The sequence below is a fragment of the Medicago sativa genome, chromosome 7 (assembly GCF_051527215.1).
Source record: "Medicago sativa cultivar Bolivia chromosome 7, Bolivia_mono, whole genome shotgun sequence".
NCBI classification, from domain to species: Eukaryota; Viridiplantae; Streptophyta; class Magnoliopsida; order Fabales; family Fabaceae; genus Medicago; species Medicago sativa.
In genome coordinates this window covers 103387963-103405867 of record NC_140755.1, presented here as the reverse complement: position 1 = coordinate 103405867, position 17905 = coordinate 103387963, and the positions used below count along the sequence as shown (strand labels likewise).

The following is a 17905-nucleotide window of genomic DNA, read 5'->3' as shown; positions in this document are numbered from 1 at the left end:
CAAAATACCGTTTTGTCAAAAAATAAAAGTACTCCCTCCGTCCCAATTTATTTGACCCCTTGGCTTATTTCACACAGATTAAGAAAAATGTATAAATAAAGGGGAAAGTGGAATATATTGTATTGGAAATGATAAAAGTAGTATTATTTAGTGTTATATTGTATTGGGAATGATGAAAGTTGTATTGAAAATTGAAATGACTCAGTTATTTTGGGACACTTTTTTTTAGAAAATGGATCAGATATTCCGGGACGGAGGGAGTACTATATACTACTCCGTTCAAAATACTAACGAATAGGAAAAATTATACATGGAGTCTTTTTATGTGTAATCCTTTTTTTTTTAATTAATTTTTAAGCTTTGCTCCCTCTGATCACTACTATAATCAAAAATCAATTTTTTAGGTTCATTCATTGAATTATGTATTTGGTCAATAATATAGACTAAATACATCATTTAATGAATGAACTTAAAAAGTTGATTTTTACATATAGGGTTTTGCTAACCATTGCCCTTAGGGCAATGGTTAAGGAATCAAAAAAGAAAATAATTGTGAAATTTCATGTAGAAAAAGTTGTTTTTTACTATTTCAATAAGTTGAATGCACAATTTCCAAGATAAAGTTACTACTTTAAGTTTCTTATCAAGTGCCCTTAAGGCACTTGTTAGCATTTCCCTTACATATAATAGTGACCGGAATGAGTGTGTTTTAGGAATCGATCTTTATATTTAAGATTTATGTTTTAGGATTCGGTCTTTCATATTACAACAACATCAGTCTTTAAGTTATGGTCAAGTTGCATTGTCGTTTTTATGTTATATTTTGTGATTGGTACAAATAATCATTTATATCCCCCGCTTCTAAATATAAACATTTATTTGACTAAAACTTTGTTCTTGAATATAAGTTTTTTTTTTCAAATTAGTAGATACATTTATTGTTTCTTTTTCAAATAAACCATTAATTAATACTACTAGGTGTCTTGAAAATAAACCATTTATTGTTTCTTGGAAAATTTTGATTTTCATATTTGGAGAGATGAGTGGATGACTACTTATGTTTGTTGGAGAGATGAGTAGATGACTATTTATTTTTGTAAATTTAAGAATCCTTTTGACTGAAAATAGAGAAAATCTTGTGTGGTCCTGGTCCACACAAGTTCTCTTTGGTCACACAAAGAGAAAAAAGAGAAGAGAGAGAAGAGAGAAGAGAGAGAAAATGGAGAAGAGAGAAGAGAATAGAGAGAAGGAAAAAACTTGTGTGTGTGACCAAACCAAAATTCTTTGGTCCTGGTCCACACAAGTGTTTCTCCTGAAAATATTGCTTCGAAAAATTCAAAGAAGTGCAGGGAGAAAAAGACACGGAATGAATCTTAGATGTCCATGTGAATTTTCTAAATTATAAAACGTCACTTGTGTTTTTACTCCTTCCGTTTCAAAATACATGTTCAAGTCAACCACTTCACATATGTCAATGCACAATTTTGACCGTTAATATCTTTAATTATCTAAAGTAAAAAAATTATAAAAATTTAATATTTTGAAAATATTTGTCGAGACAAATCTAACAACATCTTACATGCTAATATTTGTATTTATACATAAGTTAAAAAGTATGGTCAAAGTAAGTCAAGCGAATAGTATACATTGAAAAAATTGGACATGTATTTTGAAATGGAGGGAGTATAATAAAAAATGTTACTCCTATATATGATCAATTTTAAAAAATTTAAAAATTAATTGATCAATTGGAAAAAGTTGACAAATTTTTTGTTTTAAAGAGGCTAGAATGGAATATATTACCACAACAATAGAGTCATCCAACACAAGAATTGTCTTGAAAGATTTTCCTTTTGTTGACAAAAGTGCCTAGGAAGACTTAAAAGCACCAAAATACAATGTTGAATGAAAATAAAACAATACTCATGCAACATGGGAAAGAGAGAAAGGCTGAGTTACAACCCTAAGACTAAGAAAAGGGTTTTGCCTTCAAAAATTATAGTCGAAATCGAATAAAATATATTTCAATTTAAACCATCATTATGCAAGAAACTTAGTCTTTTCCTCTTAAGAATTAATAAGCTCTTCTTTATGCTGAAAGATGTGTTTGTTTCTCTCGTTTCCGATAACCCAAACAACTGCAACTAACACATCTTTCAGCATAAAGAAGAGCTTATTAATTCTTCAGAGGAAAAGACTAAGTTTCTTGCATATTGATGGTTTAAATCGAAATACTCCCTCCGGTCCTATTTACAAGAGAAAGTTGACTTTTTAGATACATTGAATAATTTATGTATCTAGTCAAGAATCTAAACCAAATACAGAAATTATTTAATGTATCTAAAAAATTAATTGTCTCTTGTAAATAGGACCGGAGGGAGTATATTTTATTCGATGTGTTATCAGAAAAGATGTGTTTGGGTTATGCTGAAAGATGTGTTAGTTGCAATTAATATGAAATTAAAGACTAAGTTTCTTGCGTTGAATGCTAAATAAAAATTGTTAGAGAAACCACCTATGCCACTAAAACTGAATTAGATGATCTATTAAGTTGTGTGGAACAGCTGAAAAAATCCATAGCCATTCGCAAATCAGATACCAAATATTTCTGTAAAAAGCACAGTGACAAATAAATGATTCACACTTTCGATGAAAACCGCAACCTCCCGTACATTGTTGATCATTAAAGGGAAGTACCTGCCGCCGCGCTAAAATGTCTCTATTAGGAACTCGATAAGAAGCAAACGTCACGCGAACAAAGATACCTTTAACCGAACAACCTTTTAACCAAGATATTACTGAAATTACAGTGACCATTATCATTTAAGTCATGGTTATTTGCATCACTCCAAATCTGATAGGCGTTGCTCATCATATATATATTAGAAGAATGGAGCTTCCATATCCAACTATCCTCCTTAGTACTTTGTAAAGCAACATAATATAAAGGTTCCACACACTCCCTCCCTAAATCTTCCTCCCAAACAAACAACCTACGACTCCACTTTCAAACTTTTTCATTAACTTCCCACCCTAAACTGAACATACCAGCTAGCAACAGAAACCAATTTGTTCTCTGCCAACTCATATAATTTATTAGGGAAATGTTAACTTGTGCTCTCAAGGCACAAGTTAATGAGTCAAATGTAGAAACTTTTTATTGGAATTCGTGTATTGCATTTAATTTGTTGACTTTTAATTAGTTGAATGCACAAATATTAATGGAATATTTCTATTTTTGGATTGCTTAACATGTGCCCTTAGGGCACAAGTTAACATGACCCAATTTATTAAACATGGTTGTGAAAGGAACACCTTCAACGCAATGATCCTTAAAAAAAAAGTATAAGACCTACCACCCTAGCAACATTGTTTATCAACCAACCCTTGTCCAACATCCCAACACCCTTGATAATTTTATTAAATTGTTGCCACCAAACCGCAACCTACCCTTCCTCCCCATACCTAGCAGATAGCACCCGATGCCAAAAACCCTCCCTCTCCTCCAACTCTATCCAATACCATTTAGCAAGTAAAGCTGTGTTAAACTCCTTCAACCTCTAAACCCCCAAACCATCATCTTCATTTTTCAAACAAATAGTATCATATGTATTCCAAGTAGTTTTCCTATGACACCCCCCCCCCCCCCCCCCCCCCATAAAAAAATGCATTAAAAACACATTCAAGAATATAAATGGTACATAATGGAGCCTTGAAGAAAGAAAATAGGTCGAAATGAAGGACAAGACATATTTCAAAAGCACAAGTCGACTTCCTATAGATATACTGCGACTCTTCCATGTAGACAAGCTGTAAAACACTAAAAGAGAAATGATTTAAGTGAGATCATTTAATTTTTTTTTCTCTTTTAATTTTTTTCATTTGTGAATATGGGCTCAAATAAATTTGATTTGGAGATATATCTAAGTTGGAATTTCTTTATTAATACGAGATAATTTTGTAAAATGACTAATTATTTCTCTTTTTAATACAAACAAAATAAACTACATTTGTGAAAATATCAAAACTACTAATTATTTATTTGAAGAATTAATAGATTGTGGGGAATAGGGGTAGTGAAAAGGTAGGTCAAGATGGGAGACTAAAACAAAAAACACGAATCACAGTATTGAGACTTGTGAGGAGCCCATCCAAGCTACACTTCTTACAAGATAATATAGCAATAAATAAAGTTGTTTTCTTTCATTATTATTCATTATTATTATTACAAAAAATAATTTATATTTAAAATAAAAAATAAAAAAAATTGCAGCGTCAGCCGTGGCAGCACAAATCAAGTCAAAAAAATGGACTCCAATGACAACCAATTAAGCTCTTTCTTCCACCACCACAACCACCAACAACAACAACACCAGCAACAGCAACAAAACTCCACCACCGTATCCACAACCACCACCACCACCGCATCTCCGACGAACGGTCTTTTACCAAACACGGATGGGTCCCACATACTTTACCCTCATTCAGTGGCTTCTTCTGCTGTTTCTTCTCAGCTTGAACCAGCTAAGAGGAAGAGAGGTAGACCTAGAAAATATGGTACTCCTGAACAAGCCCTAGCTGCTAAAAAAGCTTCTACGTCGTCGTTTTCTCCCACTCTTGATAACAACAAGAATACTCACTCTTTCTCTCCTTCTCCTTCTTTCACCTCTAAGAAATCTCATTCTCTCTCTCTAGGTTTGATTCTTTCTCTAATTTCTAGGGTTTCTTTTTTTGTGCTTCTCTTAATCATGAATTGATTTGGCGCTTTTTTGTTATGTTATGAATTTTGTTGATTTATGCTTTTGAAACTATTTTATTGATTATCATAATTCAAGGTATCAACTATTAAGTGCTTAATTTTATTTAGTTTGATGGTTATGGTAATGGGGTGATGCAGGCAATGCAGGACAAGGTTTCAGTGCACATGTCATTGCTGTTGCTGCTGGTGAGGTATGCTTTATTATTATTATTCACTCACTTTCAATATTGATTCTTCATTTTGAATTTCTGCACCACCTGGTAAGTACAGTGACGCGGGTTCACATTCAGACTCAATTAGAGTCTTGATTGCTCAAGTTAATGTATTTGGGTTTGGGCCATTTTGTTTAAGATTATTAAAAAAAAAAAGTCATTTTAGTTTTTTTTTTTTTTTTTTTTTTTTTTGAGGGAAAAAGTCATTTTAGTTATGTTTGTGTGAAGTTTCTTTTTCAATTCGTTTTGATATAAATAATTTAGAGTATTTTTTATAGAGATCTTTAAGAAAAGTATCTTATTTTGTGCTTGTTTATTATTTATTATAAAAGGAGGTTTTGAATTTCCCTCTATGGGTTTTCTTCCAAAGCTAATCAAAATAGCTTTTCATTTTTAGCATAAAAATCATTCTTTAAACAAAATGATTTTTTTTTTTTACGCACATACATAACTAAAACATAAAAAATGATTTTTTAACAAACTTAAACAAACGGGTCTTGTATCTACCAAACACACTGACAATTCATTGAAAAACAAATATAATTTTTCTTCCCTTGATTAGATTTGGAGAAATAATCAATTATTGGTTCCTCTTATTTACTACGTATATCCTTAGCCACCACGGTTGTTTTGGCACTTATTAGTCCTAGACGAGATATCAGGTTTGGAGGATTGATTGCCGATATGCTCAGCCATTTCTCATTGAGACAATAGCATTTTTCATATGGATTTCAATATTTTTAAGATGCTAATTTCTTGGTATATTATGTCCTTAGTGAAAATAAGTTGATGGACAGAGATTTGATAAATAAATTGATCCAAGAATAATGCTTTTAGGGGACACTCTAGTAACATCTGGTCTCTTGCTGAAGTTCACCTATAACAGCATCACTCAAAAATAAATTTGTTTACATCTTTACAAATAACAATTTATTTAAGCAAAATATGCTTGTAGGTGTTTTTCTGATGTTAGTCCCTTTCTCTTTAAGTTCGCCACCAGCCAAGATGTTTTAGGATCTTAATTGTCTTCTTCAGTCATTGTGAATTTTCCTGCATCAACGGTGTTTGACTATATCATGTTTGCCATTTATCCAATTTGGTTTTCATCTTTTTCTGTATGTCTTGCTTCTATAATTATTTGAGTATGCATTCAATAGGATGTTGGGCAGAAAATTATGCAATTTATGCAACAAAATAGGGGTGAGATATGCATTATGTCTGCATCTGGTTCCATCTCTAATGCCTCTCTCCGTCAACCAGCATCTTCAGGAGGCAACATTATGTATGAGGTGAAATATTAATAGCTGTTTTTTATCATTTTTTTTATATATATATTTTTTTTATGTAATACTATGATCCCTATTCTTCAAACAATCTTCAAAAGGAAACGGAACTGTTGAAACTTGCAGCATATGGTTAAAAAATTGTTGAGTGTTATCATAACCAAGGCTCATATTCCTATTTATATTACTTTGAATTTTATCATTTTTATTTAATAATTTTCTCTTGTCGTAGAATCAGGTGATTAATCTTTTCTACTTGTGTTAAAGAAACCAAGGTTTATCTTTACATTTTACCCATGGTGTTCCAAAAAAGGCACTTGTGCATCCACATGTTGATTGAATATGCTAATAAAAAAATATTAGTATGTAAATGTTAATATAAAAAATACTATTAGCAATACATGATTGTCCCCGTCCATATTTTTTTATTTTTCTCTTATCTTATGTTCTCTTCATCTCTTTGATTTTATACATGCACGCATCTGTGTGCTTATGGCTAGTTTGTACGCACAACAGTTACTACTTACTAACCAAAAAAACTTTTTGTGGTCAAATCTGGATGTGGATGTTGGAGGTTCAAACAAAATAGTCTCATCCCACTTCTTATAAGAATATTTCTACCTTCAAGAGGACAGATAGGACGAACGTTTATGAAAATTGTGTCTATATTAGATTGGCAACTTAATGTTAGTGCGTAGCAGTGGTAATAATGGCTTATGGGTTAGTCTACTATTTAATAAAAACACTGTACTGCGGACAATAGTAGTTGATCTTTTTAATTTTTTAGGTGTATGATTTGGTCATGTGCTCATATTGTAGTTCTCATGTTTTAATTCTTTAATGCTTTGATATCAGGGTCGGTTTGATATCATTTCGCTTACTGGTTCCTATGTCCGTAATGAAACCGGAGGGCGAAGTGGTGGTCTTAGCGTATGCTTGTCTAATTCTGATGGACAAATCATAGGTGGTGGTGTTGGTGGGCCCCTTAAAGCTGCTGGTCCAGTTCAGGTAATCTTAGAAGGAACTGCAAATGAATTTGTAGGTTGGAAATATGAACCGCTGTCTTGCATTTGTTTTACCTTGTGAATATTGAGCGGTTCTCTACGTTGCATTTCCTGTTTCTTTTGTAGTTTCTGTTATAGCCTTTTTCTGGCAGAACAAAAAATATAATTCTGCACTTAATACAAAATCAACTTCTGCCAAAAAAGGGGGAAATGAGGTGGGCATCTAGAGTTGTGAGTAACTATGTAGTGAAATCAGTGGAATGAAAAGCAGGGATACATGTAGACTTTATATTGTTATAAATATAGATATTTCGGCAAAATCACTATTTTATTTTCCACCTTCCTGCTTTCACACCTACCAAGCACCACCTGATAATGAATTACATTCACACCAAGAAGTTATTTTTGATAAATAGTTAATCCCTACAGGTCATTGTCGGTACATTTTTTATGGACAACAAGAAGGACACTAGTGCTGGTGGAAAAGGTGATCCCTCTGCTGGTAAGTTGCCATCACCAGTTGGCGAGCCAGCATCAAGTTTAGGTTTCCACCAAACAGTCGACTCTTCCAGCGGGAATCCAATCCGAGGAAATGATGAACATCAAGCTATGGGTGGAAGCCATTACATGATTCAACAACTTGGTTTGCACGTGACACCTCCCAGGTCTACAGAGTGGGGGAGTCATCCAGATTCAAGACATGCTGGTTATGACCTGTCAGGTATGAAGTCCAGTGATTTTGGTATACCATCCTCCACTGATTTTCTTATGGTATAAATGAGACTAAAGCGAAGTTCTCAATATTGCAGGAAGAACAGGTCATGGGTCTCACCAGTCTCCCGAGAATGGAGGCTATGACCAAATTCCTGATTGAGAATTTGAGATGGCTTGTGGGTTCGATGGCACCAATGTCTGGTTAACAGTTGTATGATATCCACTACATACCAGCAGTCTTTGTCACGAGGTGCCATTTATAGTATGCGCCATCCGTTAAGGTCGTGGCTTCTGACTTCTGAGAATTTATACGCATGTTTGTCCTTGAAAAATATTGTTTTGCCTCATTTACTTGTGATGTATTTAAAAATTAGAATGGCTGGCTAATACTAATGCCTCTTCATTTTTGTGGGTCTGTAGTTTACCTATACCATGATAAATAAGGTAGGTATATTTACATATATATGCTTCCTAGCTTAGTTTGTGGGCTATATTTCCCTTCCGTTTCAAGGTGCTTGCTCCATTCTTTTTCATATTTTTTATTTATTTATTTTGGAAATTTAGGGTTTTCTTTTACATCCTGGTGGCGAAATGATAGAAGTAGTTGGTTAATGTTAGATTGTCTAAGGGTCTGTATGATTGGAGGGAATATTTTAAAATATGTTTGTCTGGTTCAATTGTTAGAATTGGATGAGAGTGGAAGGAAATGGAGCAAAATACTCTCAAGACCACGTTTTGCTCCCCCATATTGGGGAAACTTGGAGGAGAGGGAAGATAGACTGTTAAAATTTTAGTTACATCGATAAAATTATCCTAGTTAAAATCCAAATTTGTCTTTATTAAAATATAACATTGCACTTGGTATTCCCACCCCTAAATGTAGTACGCCCCAACCTGGATTTCCATATGTGCTGTCAGTTTTGCAGCTGGTTCTCGGCTTCGCGCCATTTCACGTTGGTTCTCATCAAATTGGTTCAATAATTAATTTGAATGTCCATTATTTAGGTGTTCTCCTCGTCTTATTTGGATAAAGATTATATTCTGAACATAGATGATATGAGAAAGGAATGTGTTGACAGTGTTGTACATGGGATATTTGGTTCTCTCACATCATTGGATGTTTTCATGTTTTACCTGTTTTCAAGTTTCCGAGTATTTTGTTAAAACTTGTGTTGGATTAATCAGTCTTTATATAGCCTCTTATTGAAGACTTATGTCTTGTTAGTAATTTTGGGTTCAAAACATGAACCATAAACATCACGAGGCATGAACCAAATAGATCCAACCTAATTGTCTACGAAAGCAGAGGTATCAGGTATGGGGTATGAAACTAAAAAATAAAGCTGGTGTGGAGACTTCATATGTAAGTTTAAGCAAGAAAAGGCTAATGTATAAATAAATTAATTTATTTATATACTTAAAGTTCGTAGTTGTTTGAAGGGCAGTGTGTGTGCATGTCAGTTATTACAAACGGACATTCTCATTGATTAAACCCGAATGAGGAGAACAATATCAATTGCAGTGGAAAAAGGATATGATGGTTCACATTAGCAAGGAGACTAATTCAAAAACGGTCACTGTCATTTGTATTTTGCAAGCTGTGGAAGCAAAAATCTAAGTCAACACCTGATATATGGATATTTAATATGTTATTCGTTTGCGTTGCTGCTTAAAATAATGTCCACATGACATTGGTGATGTGTAATTCTGTCCAATCAACGGAAAACATACCAATTCGAAAATATGAAATAAGTGGAGGATGAACTGTTTTTTTTTTTTTTTTGGAATGAGGCATATACCAGTTTAGGGCTGGACAGATTGGGCCGACCCGCCCAAAACCGGCCGGCCCGTGATGACAATAAGGCAAACGGGCGGGTAGAAACGGGTTAGGCGGTTGGGCGGGTTAAGGGAAACAGTTTATATTGGATAAGAGTGGACGGCATCGGGGGGGTGTGGATAGCACCACCAGTAACCGAACCCGAACCGAATACACAGCTGGTTCAATTTCCTTAAGCCCAACAGATTTTCCCAGCCCAACCCAACCCAACATAAAACATACACCATATAAATACTCAAATTTCTCTGAAACCCTAGAATTAGCATATCTGCAGACTGCCGTTTCATCCTTTCACTGATAACTCTCCCTCAAATCTTCTTCATTCATAGTTCATCCCTTCCTCTGACTATTTTTTTTTCTAAAGAACTCCCTTCTCTCTCACGAATAGGGGTTATATATGTGCTTGCCAGAGATCTTTTCACTCCATACAAAGATTGTTCCTCATATTCTTTACCACCATATTTGAGTTTGCTTGTGTTTGATTTTTTGAGTTTTTTTTTTGCCTAAAGTTCTGAATTTGTTGGATGTTTTTGACAATTTTGTGTTAAATCTTGCTCGATTAATTTGTTTTAATCATCCCCGACGAAACCGGCCGAAACCGTGTGACCAAACCGATAAACCGAAATCTCGGTAAACCGAAGCTGAAACGGACGAAGATGGGGGTTGTAGTGTCACCCGCGGGTTACGGCGGAATGAGTTTTTGGCCCCGAAAACCGGCCGAAACCGTCCGCTGTCCACCCCAGTTTCTAAATATAGATATGTATGTTTTATGTAAAAAATGTAAATACACGTTGAGACATTTTCAAAAATAATTTAATAAAATAATAATGCGACGACATTCAATCTTTTGAATGAGTGTTGGTATACAATATAGCATTGTTGTACTCTTCGGTTAACTAGTTACACTTGCAAGAACATTATGGTGTGTTTGAAGGCATTGTTTAATGTGCATAAATAAATTGATATTACACCTTGCACAAATTTATTTTCCACTATTTGGCTCATTAGTTTTCTTCGTATTTTATTTAAGTTAATGAGATCTATTGATCAAATAGTAAAAATACCTTATACATTTATTTAAGTTAATGAGATCTATTGATCAAATTGTTAAAATACCTTATACTTCATCCGATCACATTTATAAATAAAAAAAATACTTTTTACGTTCATTGAATACATAAAATACATAGTATTTGGTCTATATATAGACAAAATACATTAGATATCAAATAAATCTAAAAATTATTATTTTATTTATAAATGTGACCATAGGGAGTATATAGGAAGAAGATATATGTCTCTTGTATATCATAGACTTGTATGGAAAAGATAAGATTGATATTTATACATGTCATTACAAACAAGTTGGTTTAACTATATTTTTTTGGAGTGGAAGGGAGAATAGGAATCCAAAACATGTCATTGGTCATATCAACATTCAACATTCAGCAGCACGTTAGGGAACTGCACATTTTTGTGCGTAGCAAGACAGCATATATACAAAACAGAAAAAATCAAGCATTTCTTGATAAGCCATCAACATTAATGAACCAAAATAAAAGAGATATTTTTTGTCTGTTTGGAATTTGGGGGAATGAAGATGATTATTATATTTATTAATATTTAAAAGAAGATCCATGTTGATTTAAAGAATGCACCAATATGTCCTCGTGAGCTTAGCTCAGTTGGTTGAACAATGCATAAAAATATGCAAGGTCCGGGGTTCAAACCCCGACCACTACAAGACCACTACAAAAAAAAAAAAGAATGCACCAATATTAAATCCTCGTCATTTATGGTCTTATCTAATTTAGAGATTAATTTTTATAATTACGTACATACGGACGAAACCCAATTCACACCAAAAAACACAGTCGATGCTTGTTTTGTTTGAACGTTAAACATAACAATAACATCATGAATGACATAATCTAAGAATGAACTGATCTTAGACAGGAATAAACAATTATACGAGGATACTCCTCCGTCCCTCAATAGATGACCTGTTTGACAATATATATTATTGACTTGACGTATTTTGACCATATTTTTCTACTAATTCATAAAGATTAATAATATCATGTAAGATGTTGTTGGATTCGTCTCGATGAATATTTTTAAAATATTAAATTTTCATAATTTTTTTTAGTCAACTATATCATCTATTGAGGGACAGAAGGAATATATCATAGGCTGAACTTAATATTATACTTAGGGTTAATATGTCTTTACCCCCCTGTAATATAGGCGAGTTCTGGTTTTCCCCCCTGTAAAAAAGATTCTTTCGATTCCAACCCTGTAATATAAAGATTCCGTCGAAAACCCCCCTGAGCACATTTGAGACCCCCCCAGCTGATGACGTGGCGTGACGTGGCGCGCTGAGTCACCTTTTCTGCTGACGTGGCGTGCTGACTGTATAATTAATTTTATTTTTTATTTTTTTTATAGGGTACACGTGGCATTTGTCATTTTTTTATGTCTTTACCCCCTGTAATTTAGGCGAGTTCCAGTTTTCCCCCTGTAAAAATTTTAAAAATAAAAAATAAAATCTGGAAAATTTAAAAAAATAATTATTTTTTAAAAAAATGCTGAAAAATTAATAAAAATTGAAAATAATGAAAAAAATAAAAAAAATTAAAAAAATTAAAAGTCTGGAAAAAAAAATTCACATGACATGTGTGTATATACATACCACATCATTAAATCAGATTATTTTTTCGAAAAATAAAATAAGTTCGGATTTAAAAAATTGTAAAAAAGTTCAGATTTTTTTTGAAATTTAGAAGATATTTAAAAATACTGAAATTTAATTTTCAAAATAAAAAAGTTTAGATTTTTTTTGCGAAATAAAAAAACTGGAAAATATTTTAAATTTTAAAAATCTGGATATATTTTTTTTTAAAATCCGATTACAATATGAAAATTAAATTTAAAAAATCATATAATCTGAAGAAAAAAATTGATTTTAGTTTAATTAAAAATTTAGAAAAAAAACTGAGAAGCTTGAATTACATAGGAATATTTTTGTAAAAAGAATTATTAATGCGTGTAAAATTTTAAAAAGTGTCCGCTTACACTCAGGTTCATCGAGCTCGAAAGAGCTTTATGCTTGCTGCTTGAGCAGGGAGTTGTTGGCACTTGGGTTTGTTATTGTGTTGGCAGTCAATCCATTCGCTAAAATTAAATCCTAATTGTTTTTGACAAATGTTCACTGTTCATATTTTTTTTTGTAATCTGGTTTCGTTCCCGTACGCGGGTTCGCTATGTTATGCTCATGATTAGTGAATTTTTGTTAGGATATTTTAGGACTGTTTCGCTTGGTCTGATTTATAATGATGTATGCCCGTTTTGGGTTTTAAAAAGTGTTTCGCTTAATTTTTTTTTTAAAAAGTGTCTTATTTAAGAGACATTAAAATTTAAAAAGTGAGTACCTCAAGTTGCTCTTTCAATGTCTTTTGAGCTTCGCAAAAAAATCTAAACTTTTTTATTTTGAAAATTAAATTCCAGTATTTTTAAATATCTTCTAAATTCCAAAAAAAATCCGAACTTTTTTATAATTTTTAAAATTTCAAAAAAAATCTATTTTTTCATTTTATTAATTTTTTAAATGTTTTTGGAATTTTTTCATTATTTTCAATTTTTATTAATTTTCCAGAATTTTTTAAAAAAATAATTATTTTTTTAAATTTTCCAGATTTTATTTTTTATTTTTAAAATTTTTACAGGGGGTAAAACTGGAACTCGCCTAAATTACAGGGGGGTAAAGACATAAAAAAAATTACAAATGCCACGTGTACCCTATAAAAAAATAAAAAATAAAATTAATTATACAGTCAGCAAGCCACGTCAGCAGACAAGGGTGACTCAGCGCGCCACGTCACGCCACGTCATCAGCTGGGGGGTCTCAAATGTGCGCAGGGGGGTTTTCGACGGAATCTTTATATTACAGGGTTGGAATCGAAAGAATCTTTTTTACAGGAGGGAAAACCGGAACTCGCCTATATTACAGGGGGTAAAGACATATTAACCCTTATACTTAAGTAGCAAATGATACTAGTAATTTATTGAGTTGATAAAAAGGGTTGATGGGGATGCTATATTTATTAATTCACTATTAGAAGGAGTGTGTCTAGGTTCGGTTCATAGAAAGATTTGTGGGCCCCACCCACAACCCCTGTCTTTGTCTTCCTTCCTCTCTCCCTTTCCCTTCCTATTACTCCCTCTTCTATTCAAAGTTCAAACTTAGATTTTTTTTTTCCTTTCTCTTTTCTACCGAATTGATCTCTTTATTCTAACTCTTATTTTATTAATTTAATCACATTCAAATTCATCAAAACTCTCAAAATCATTGAATGCCGTGTCTTTGAAGAAACTAATTAGCCATTGAAATTTGTACACACGTTTTATGCTTCGTCACTCTCTCTTTTTTGCTTCTTTTTCTTGTTCATTTTGTATCATAATTACCACAAATTAGTTTCATTATTTTCTTCAATTTGATCTTCAATTTACCTAATCTTGGTAGTTAAGTTGGTAGTTTAGATCTAAATGAGCTATGGAAGATCATAAGTCACCATCTATGTTGTTTGTTAGGTTTAGCTTTTTCCTTTTGGGAACTGTATTAGTAATAAAAATCATAACTTTGACCACTGGTTTTGAAAATTACCATTGATTATTTCTTGTTTATGTTGCAATGGAAAAAGGGTTTTCTTCTTCTTCTTCTTTGTTGTTATTGCTGTTGTTGATGATTAGTTCTCTTGTGATATCTGTTTATGGGATTGATGGTGAATATGTACATTGCAACTGTGATGATGATGATGATGGAATTTGGAGTGTACAAAGTATTTTGGTTTGTCAAAAAGTCAGTGACTTTTTCATTGCTATTGCATATTTTTCCATACCCCTTGAGCTACTTTACTTTGTTAGCTACTCCAATGTTCCATTTAAATTGGTATTCCTTCAATTTGTTGCTTTCATAGTTCTATGTGGTTTGACCCATTTACTCAATGCCTATACTTACTATGGCCCTCATTCCTTTCAATTGTTTCTATCTCTCACTGTTGCTAAATTCCTCACTGCCCTTGTTTCATGTGCCACTGCAATTACTTTCCCCACCTTGATTCCTCTTCTTTTGAAAATCAAGGTGAGGGAGTTTTTCTTGAAGCAGAATGTGTTGGAATTGGGGCAAGAGGTTGGGATTATGAAGAAACAGAAGGAGGCTAGTTGGCATGTTAGGATGTTGACCCGCGAGATTAGGAAGTCTTTGGATAAGCATACAATTTTGTATACCACACTTGTTGAGCTTTCCAAAGCCTTGGAGTTGCATAATTGTGCGGTTTGGATGCCTGATGAGGATAGAAGGGTGATGCATTTGACTCATGAGTTGAAGCCGAATCCGGCGAAGAGTTTTCATAGCTCTATTTCTGTAAATGATTTGGATGTGTTAGAGATAAGAAAGAGCAAGGGGGTGTCGATTTTGAGGCCTGATTCTGCACTCGGAGCTGCGAGTAGTGGTGAATCTGGGGACTCCGGTGCTGTAGCAGCCATTCGTATGCCGATACTTCATGTTTCAAATTTTAAAGGAGGGACACCGGAGTTTGTTGAGACATCTTATGCTATACTAGTTTTGGTTCTTCCGAAATCGAACTCAAGGCTTTGGACCCACCATGAGATGGAGATAGTGGAGGTAGTTGCTGACCAGGTTGCTGTGGCCTTGTCTCATGCATCTGTTCTTGAAGAGTCTCAGCTAATGAGACAGAAACTTAAAGAGCAAAACCGGGCGTTGCAACAGGCACAAAAGCATGCAATGATGGCCAGCCAGGCAAGGAGCTCATTTGAGAAAGTGATGAGCCATGGAATGAGGAGACCTTTGCATTCAATCCTGGGTTTGCTTTCAATGTTTCAAGAGGATAATATAAGATCTGAACAAAAGATTGTTGTTGACACAATATTGAAAGTTAGCAATTCGCTCTCGCGTTTGATAAATGATGTAATGGAAATTTCAGCCAACGACAAAGGAAGTTTCCAGTTAGAGTTGAAACATTTCCATCTACATTCCACGATGAGGGAAGCTTCTTGCATTGCCAAGTGTTTGTGTGTGTATAAAGGCTTTGGTCTTGAAATTGACGTGCAGAGATCCTTGCCTGATATGGTAATAGGTGATGAGGCAAGGTCTTTTCAATTAATTTTGCATATGATCGGCTATTTATTGAACTTATATGATAGAGGGACTCTCATTTTTCGAGTTTCTTTTGAAAGTGATACCGCAGATAAGGATGATAGAAGTTCTGGAATATTAAGATCAAGCATGCAAAATGATAATGTGTATATAAAGTTTAATTTCCAGATAACTGGTACTAGTTCCCATTCAGATGGACCAATTTTAAATAGTGCTAGTAGGATGCACCACAACAATGAACCTAAGGAGGGCCTAAGCTTCAGCATTTGCAAAACACTGGTGCAGGTAATCATTCTCTTTTTCAAATTTATATGGATAGTTCCTTTGTTTAAGTTTTTGTTGATAAGCACCTCTCCCCACCTTTGACAAAGTATGAGCTGCTTCGTTAATTAATTATGTAAATTGTTGTCAGTTTACTATAAACATTTGAACTACATTTTACGCACAGAGGATGACTCTTGGTTTGACAAAATTTCCGGTAGCCTCAATTATCTGAATAAGTGAATGTTCCTGTGCGTATCTGTTTATGATGTTGGAAATGTGTAATGAAACTATCAATAAAATTAGTTTGTGGTGGTATAATCGTTGTGTCAGATTTTTAGGAATACCAATAAATTTAAAAAGCCCCCTATTTAGTGTAGATGCAACTAATTGCATGCAGGGTGTTTCTTAAAACCAGTATTATTTATAGTGTGGTTTCTTGGATCCTCATTCTTAGTATCTATTCATCACAAATCGGAGAGTATTAGTAGATTAACCTAAATGAAGAATGAAATAGCGGAAGGGACTGACTGAGAATGTTATCTGCTTTATTCATCTGTAAGATCAGTGAGTTTTACAATTTCAACTTGAAAAAGACTCAGCCTGTGCTTGGTCTAGCGGTAGTTTGAATGCAGCTGCACGTTTAGTGAGAAGGGCACTGGGACACGAGAAGTCAAGTTTGCTGAGAGTTGCCTCTGTATTAAGTTTCTACTCCACTTTTTTCCACTTTTTACCTTTTGAATATTCTGTGTCCTATAACATATGCTTGATTCACCATTGTGTGATTGTTTTGTAACTCTGACCATACAATATTTAATGTACAGATGATGGAAGGTAATATCTGGATATCACCAAACTCTCTGGGTTTGGCACAAGGGATGACACTTCTTCTCAAGTTTCAATCAGGATCATCGCATGGAAGATTCGTTCTTGCTAACAAAGATTTTTCAAACCAACAGTTTAGAGGTCTTAACGTTATTTTAGCCGATGATGATAATGTAAACAGGACTGTAACTAAGAAGCTGCTTGAGAAGCTGGGTTGTCAAGTAACCGCTGTTTCATCGGGTTTTGATTGTTTGGCTGCTATAACTGCCTCCAGTATACCATTCAAAATCATCCTTTTGGATCTTCAAATGCCTGAAATGGATGGTTTTGAAGTTGCAAGGAAGATTCGGAAGTTCCAAAGCCGAAATTGGCCTTTGATTATTGCTCTTACAGCAAGTGCAGAAGAACGCATAAAGGAGAGATGCCTACAGGTGGGAATGAATGGATTGATTCGAAAACCTATCCTCCTTCATGAGATAGCTAACGAACTTAGAACAGTCCTGCTACGTGCAGGTGAAAAGTTCTAAAAATAATTTTAAGTTTCTCAAATTTCTTAGGTTCCTCAAAATTCGTTACTTCAATACTGTTGAAGAGAACCTGGGATTTCTAACATACTGAATATACTAGGTTCAGTTAGCTAACCATTTTTCTGTTTGATCATTTTGCCGCATTATGAATCAGGGCTCTCTCCAAAGAGTACGGAGATGCTTACCACTGTCGAACAAAGAAAGATGAAAACAAGATTATGATAATGCATATAATTTTTCTTGCAGATATTTGTGGTATCTTTTAAAAATATACTAAAACCATGAACTAACGGATTTTTTCTAGCTTA

The 17905-nt window shown here is 33.8% G+C and overlaps 2 protein-coding genes across 2 annotated transcripts; both read left to right on the top strand.

The window, feature by feature from the left end:
• The first annotated feature begins 4274 nt into the window (after positions 1–4274).
• Positions 4275–8482, top strand: LOC146911588 (AT-hook motif nuclear-localized protein 14-like). The gene is made up of 6 exons (XM_085725848.1): positions 4275–4695; positions 4898–4950; positions 6129–6260; positions 7110–7262; positions 7688–7979; positions 8068–8482. The coding sequence occupies exons 1-6, from the start codon at positions 4308–4310 to the stop codon at positions 8130–8132; spliced, it is 1083 nt and encodes a 360-aa protein (XP_085581974.1). The 5' UTR covers positions 4275–4307; the 3' UTR covers positions 8133–8482.
• Positions 8483–14047: 5565 nt separating this feature from the next.
• Positions 14048–17842, top strand: LOC146911587 (protein EIN4-like). Its single transcript, XM_085730220.1, has 2 exons — positions 14048–16269; positions 17070–17842. Exons 1-2 carry the CDS (start codon positions 14500–14502, stop codon positions 17595–17597), a joined length of 2298 nt encoding a protein of 765 aa, XP_085586346.1. The 5' UTR covers positions 14048–14499; the 3' UTR covers positions 17598–17842.
• The last annotated feature ends 63 nt before the right edge of the window (positions 17843–17905 follow it).

Coding starts and splice junctions, on each gene's coding strand:
- LOC146911587 (XM_085730220.1), top strand. CDS start 14,500: ATGGAAAAAGGGTTTTCTTCTTCTTCTTCTTTGTTGTTATTGCTGTTG. Junction 16,270..17,069: donor TTTGCAAAACACTGGTGCAG/GTAATCATTCTC, acceptor TTTAATGTACAG/ATGATGGAAGGTAATATCTG.
- LOC146911588 (XM_085725848.1), top strand. CDS start 4,308: ATGGACTCCAATGACAACCAATTAAGCTCTTTCTTCCACCACCACAAC. Junction 4,951..6,128: donor TTGCTGTTGCTGCTGGTGAG/GTATGCTTTATT, acceptor TGCATTCAATAG/GATGTTGGGCAGAAAATTAT. Junction 7,263..7,687: donor AAGCTGCTGGTCCAGTTCAG/GTAATCTTAGAA, acceptor TAATCCCTACAG/GTCATTGTCGGTACATTTTT.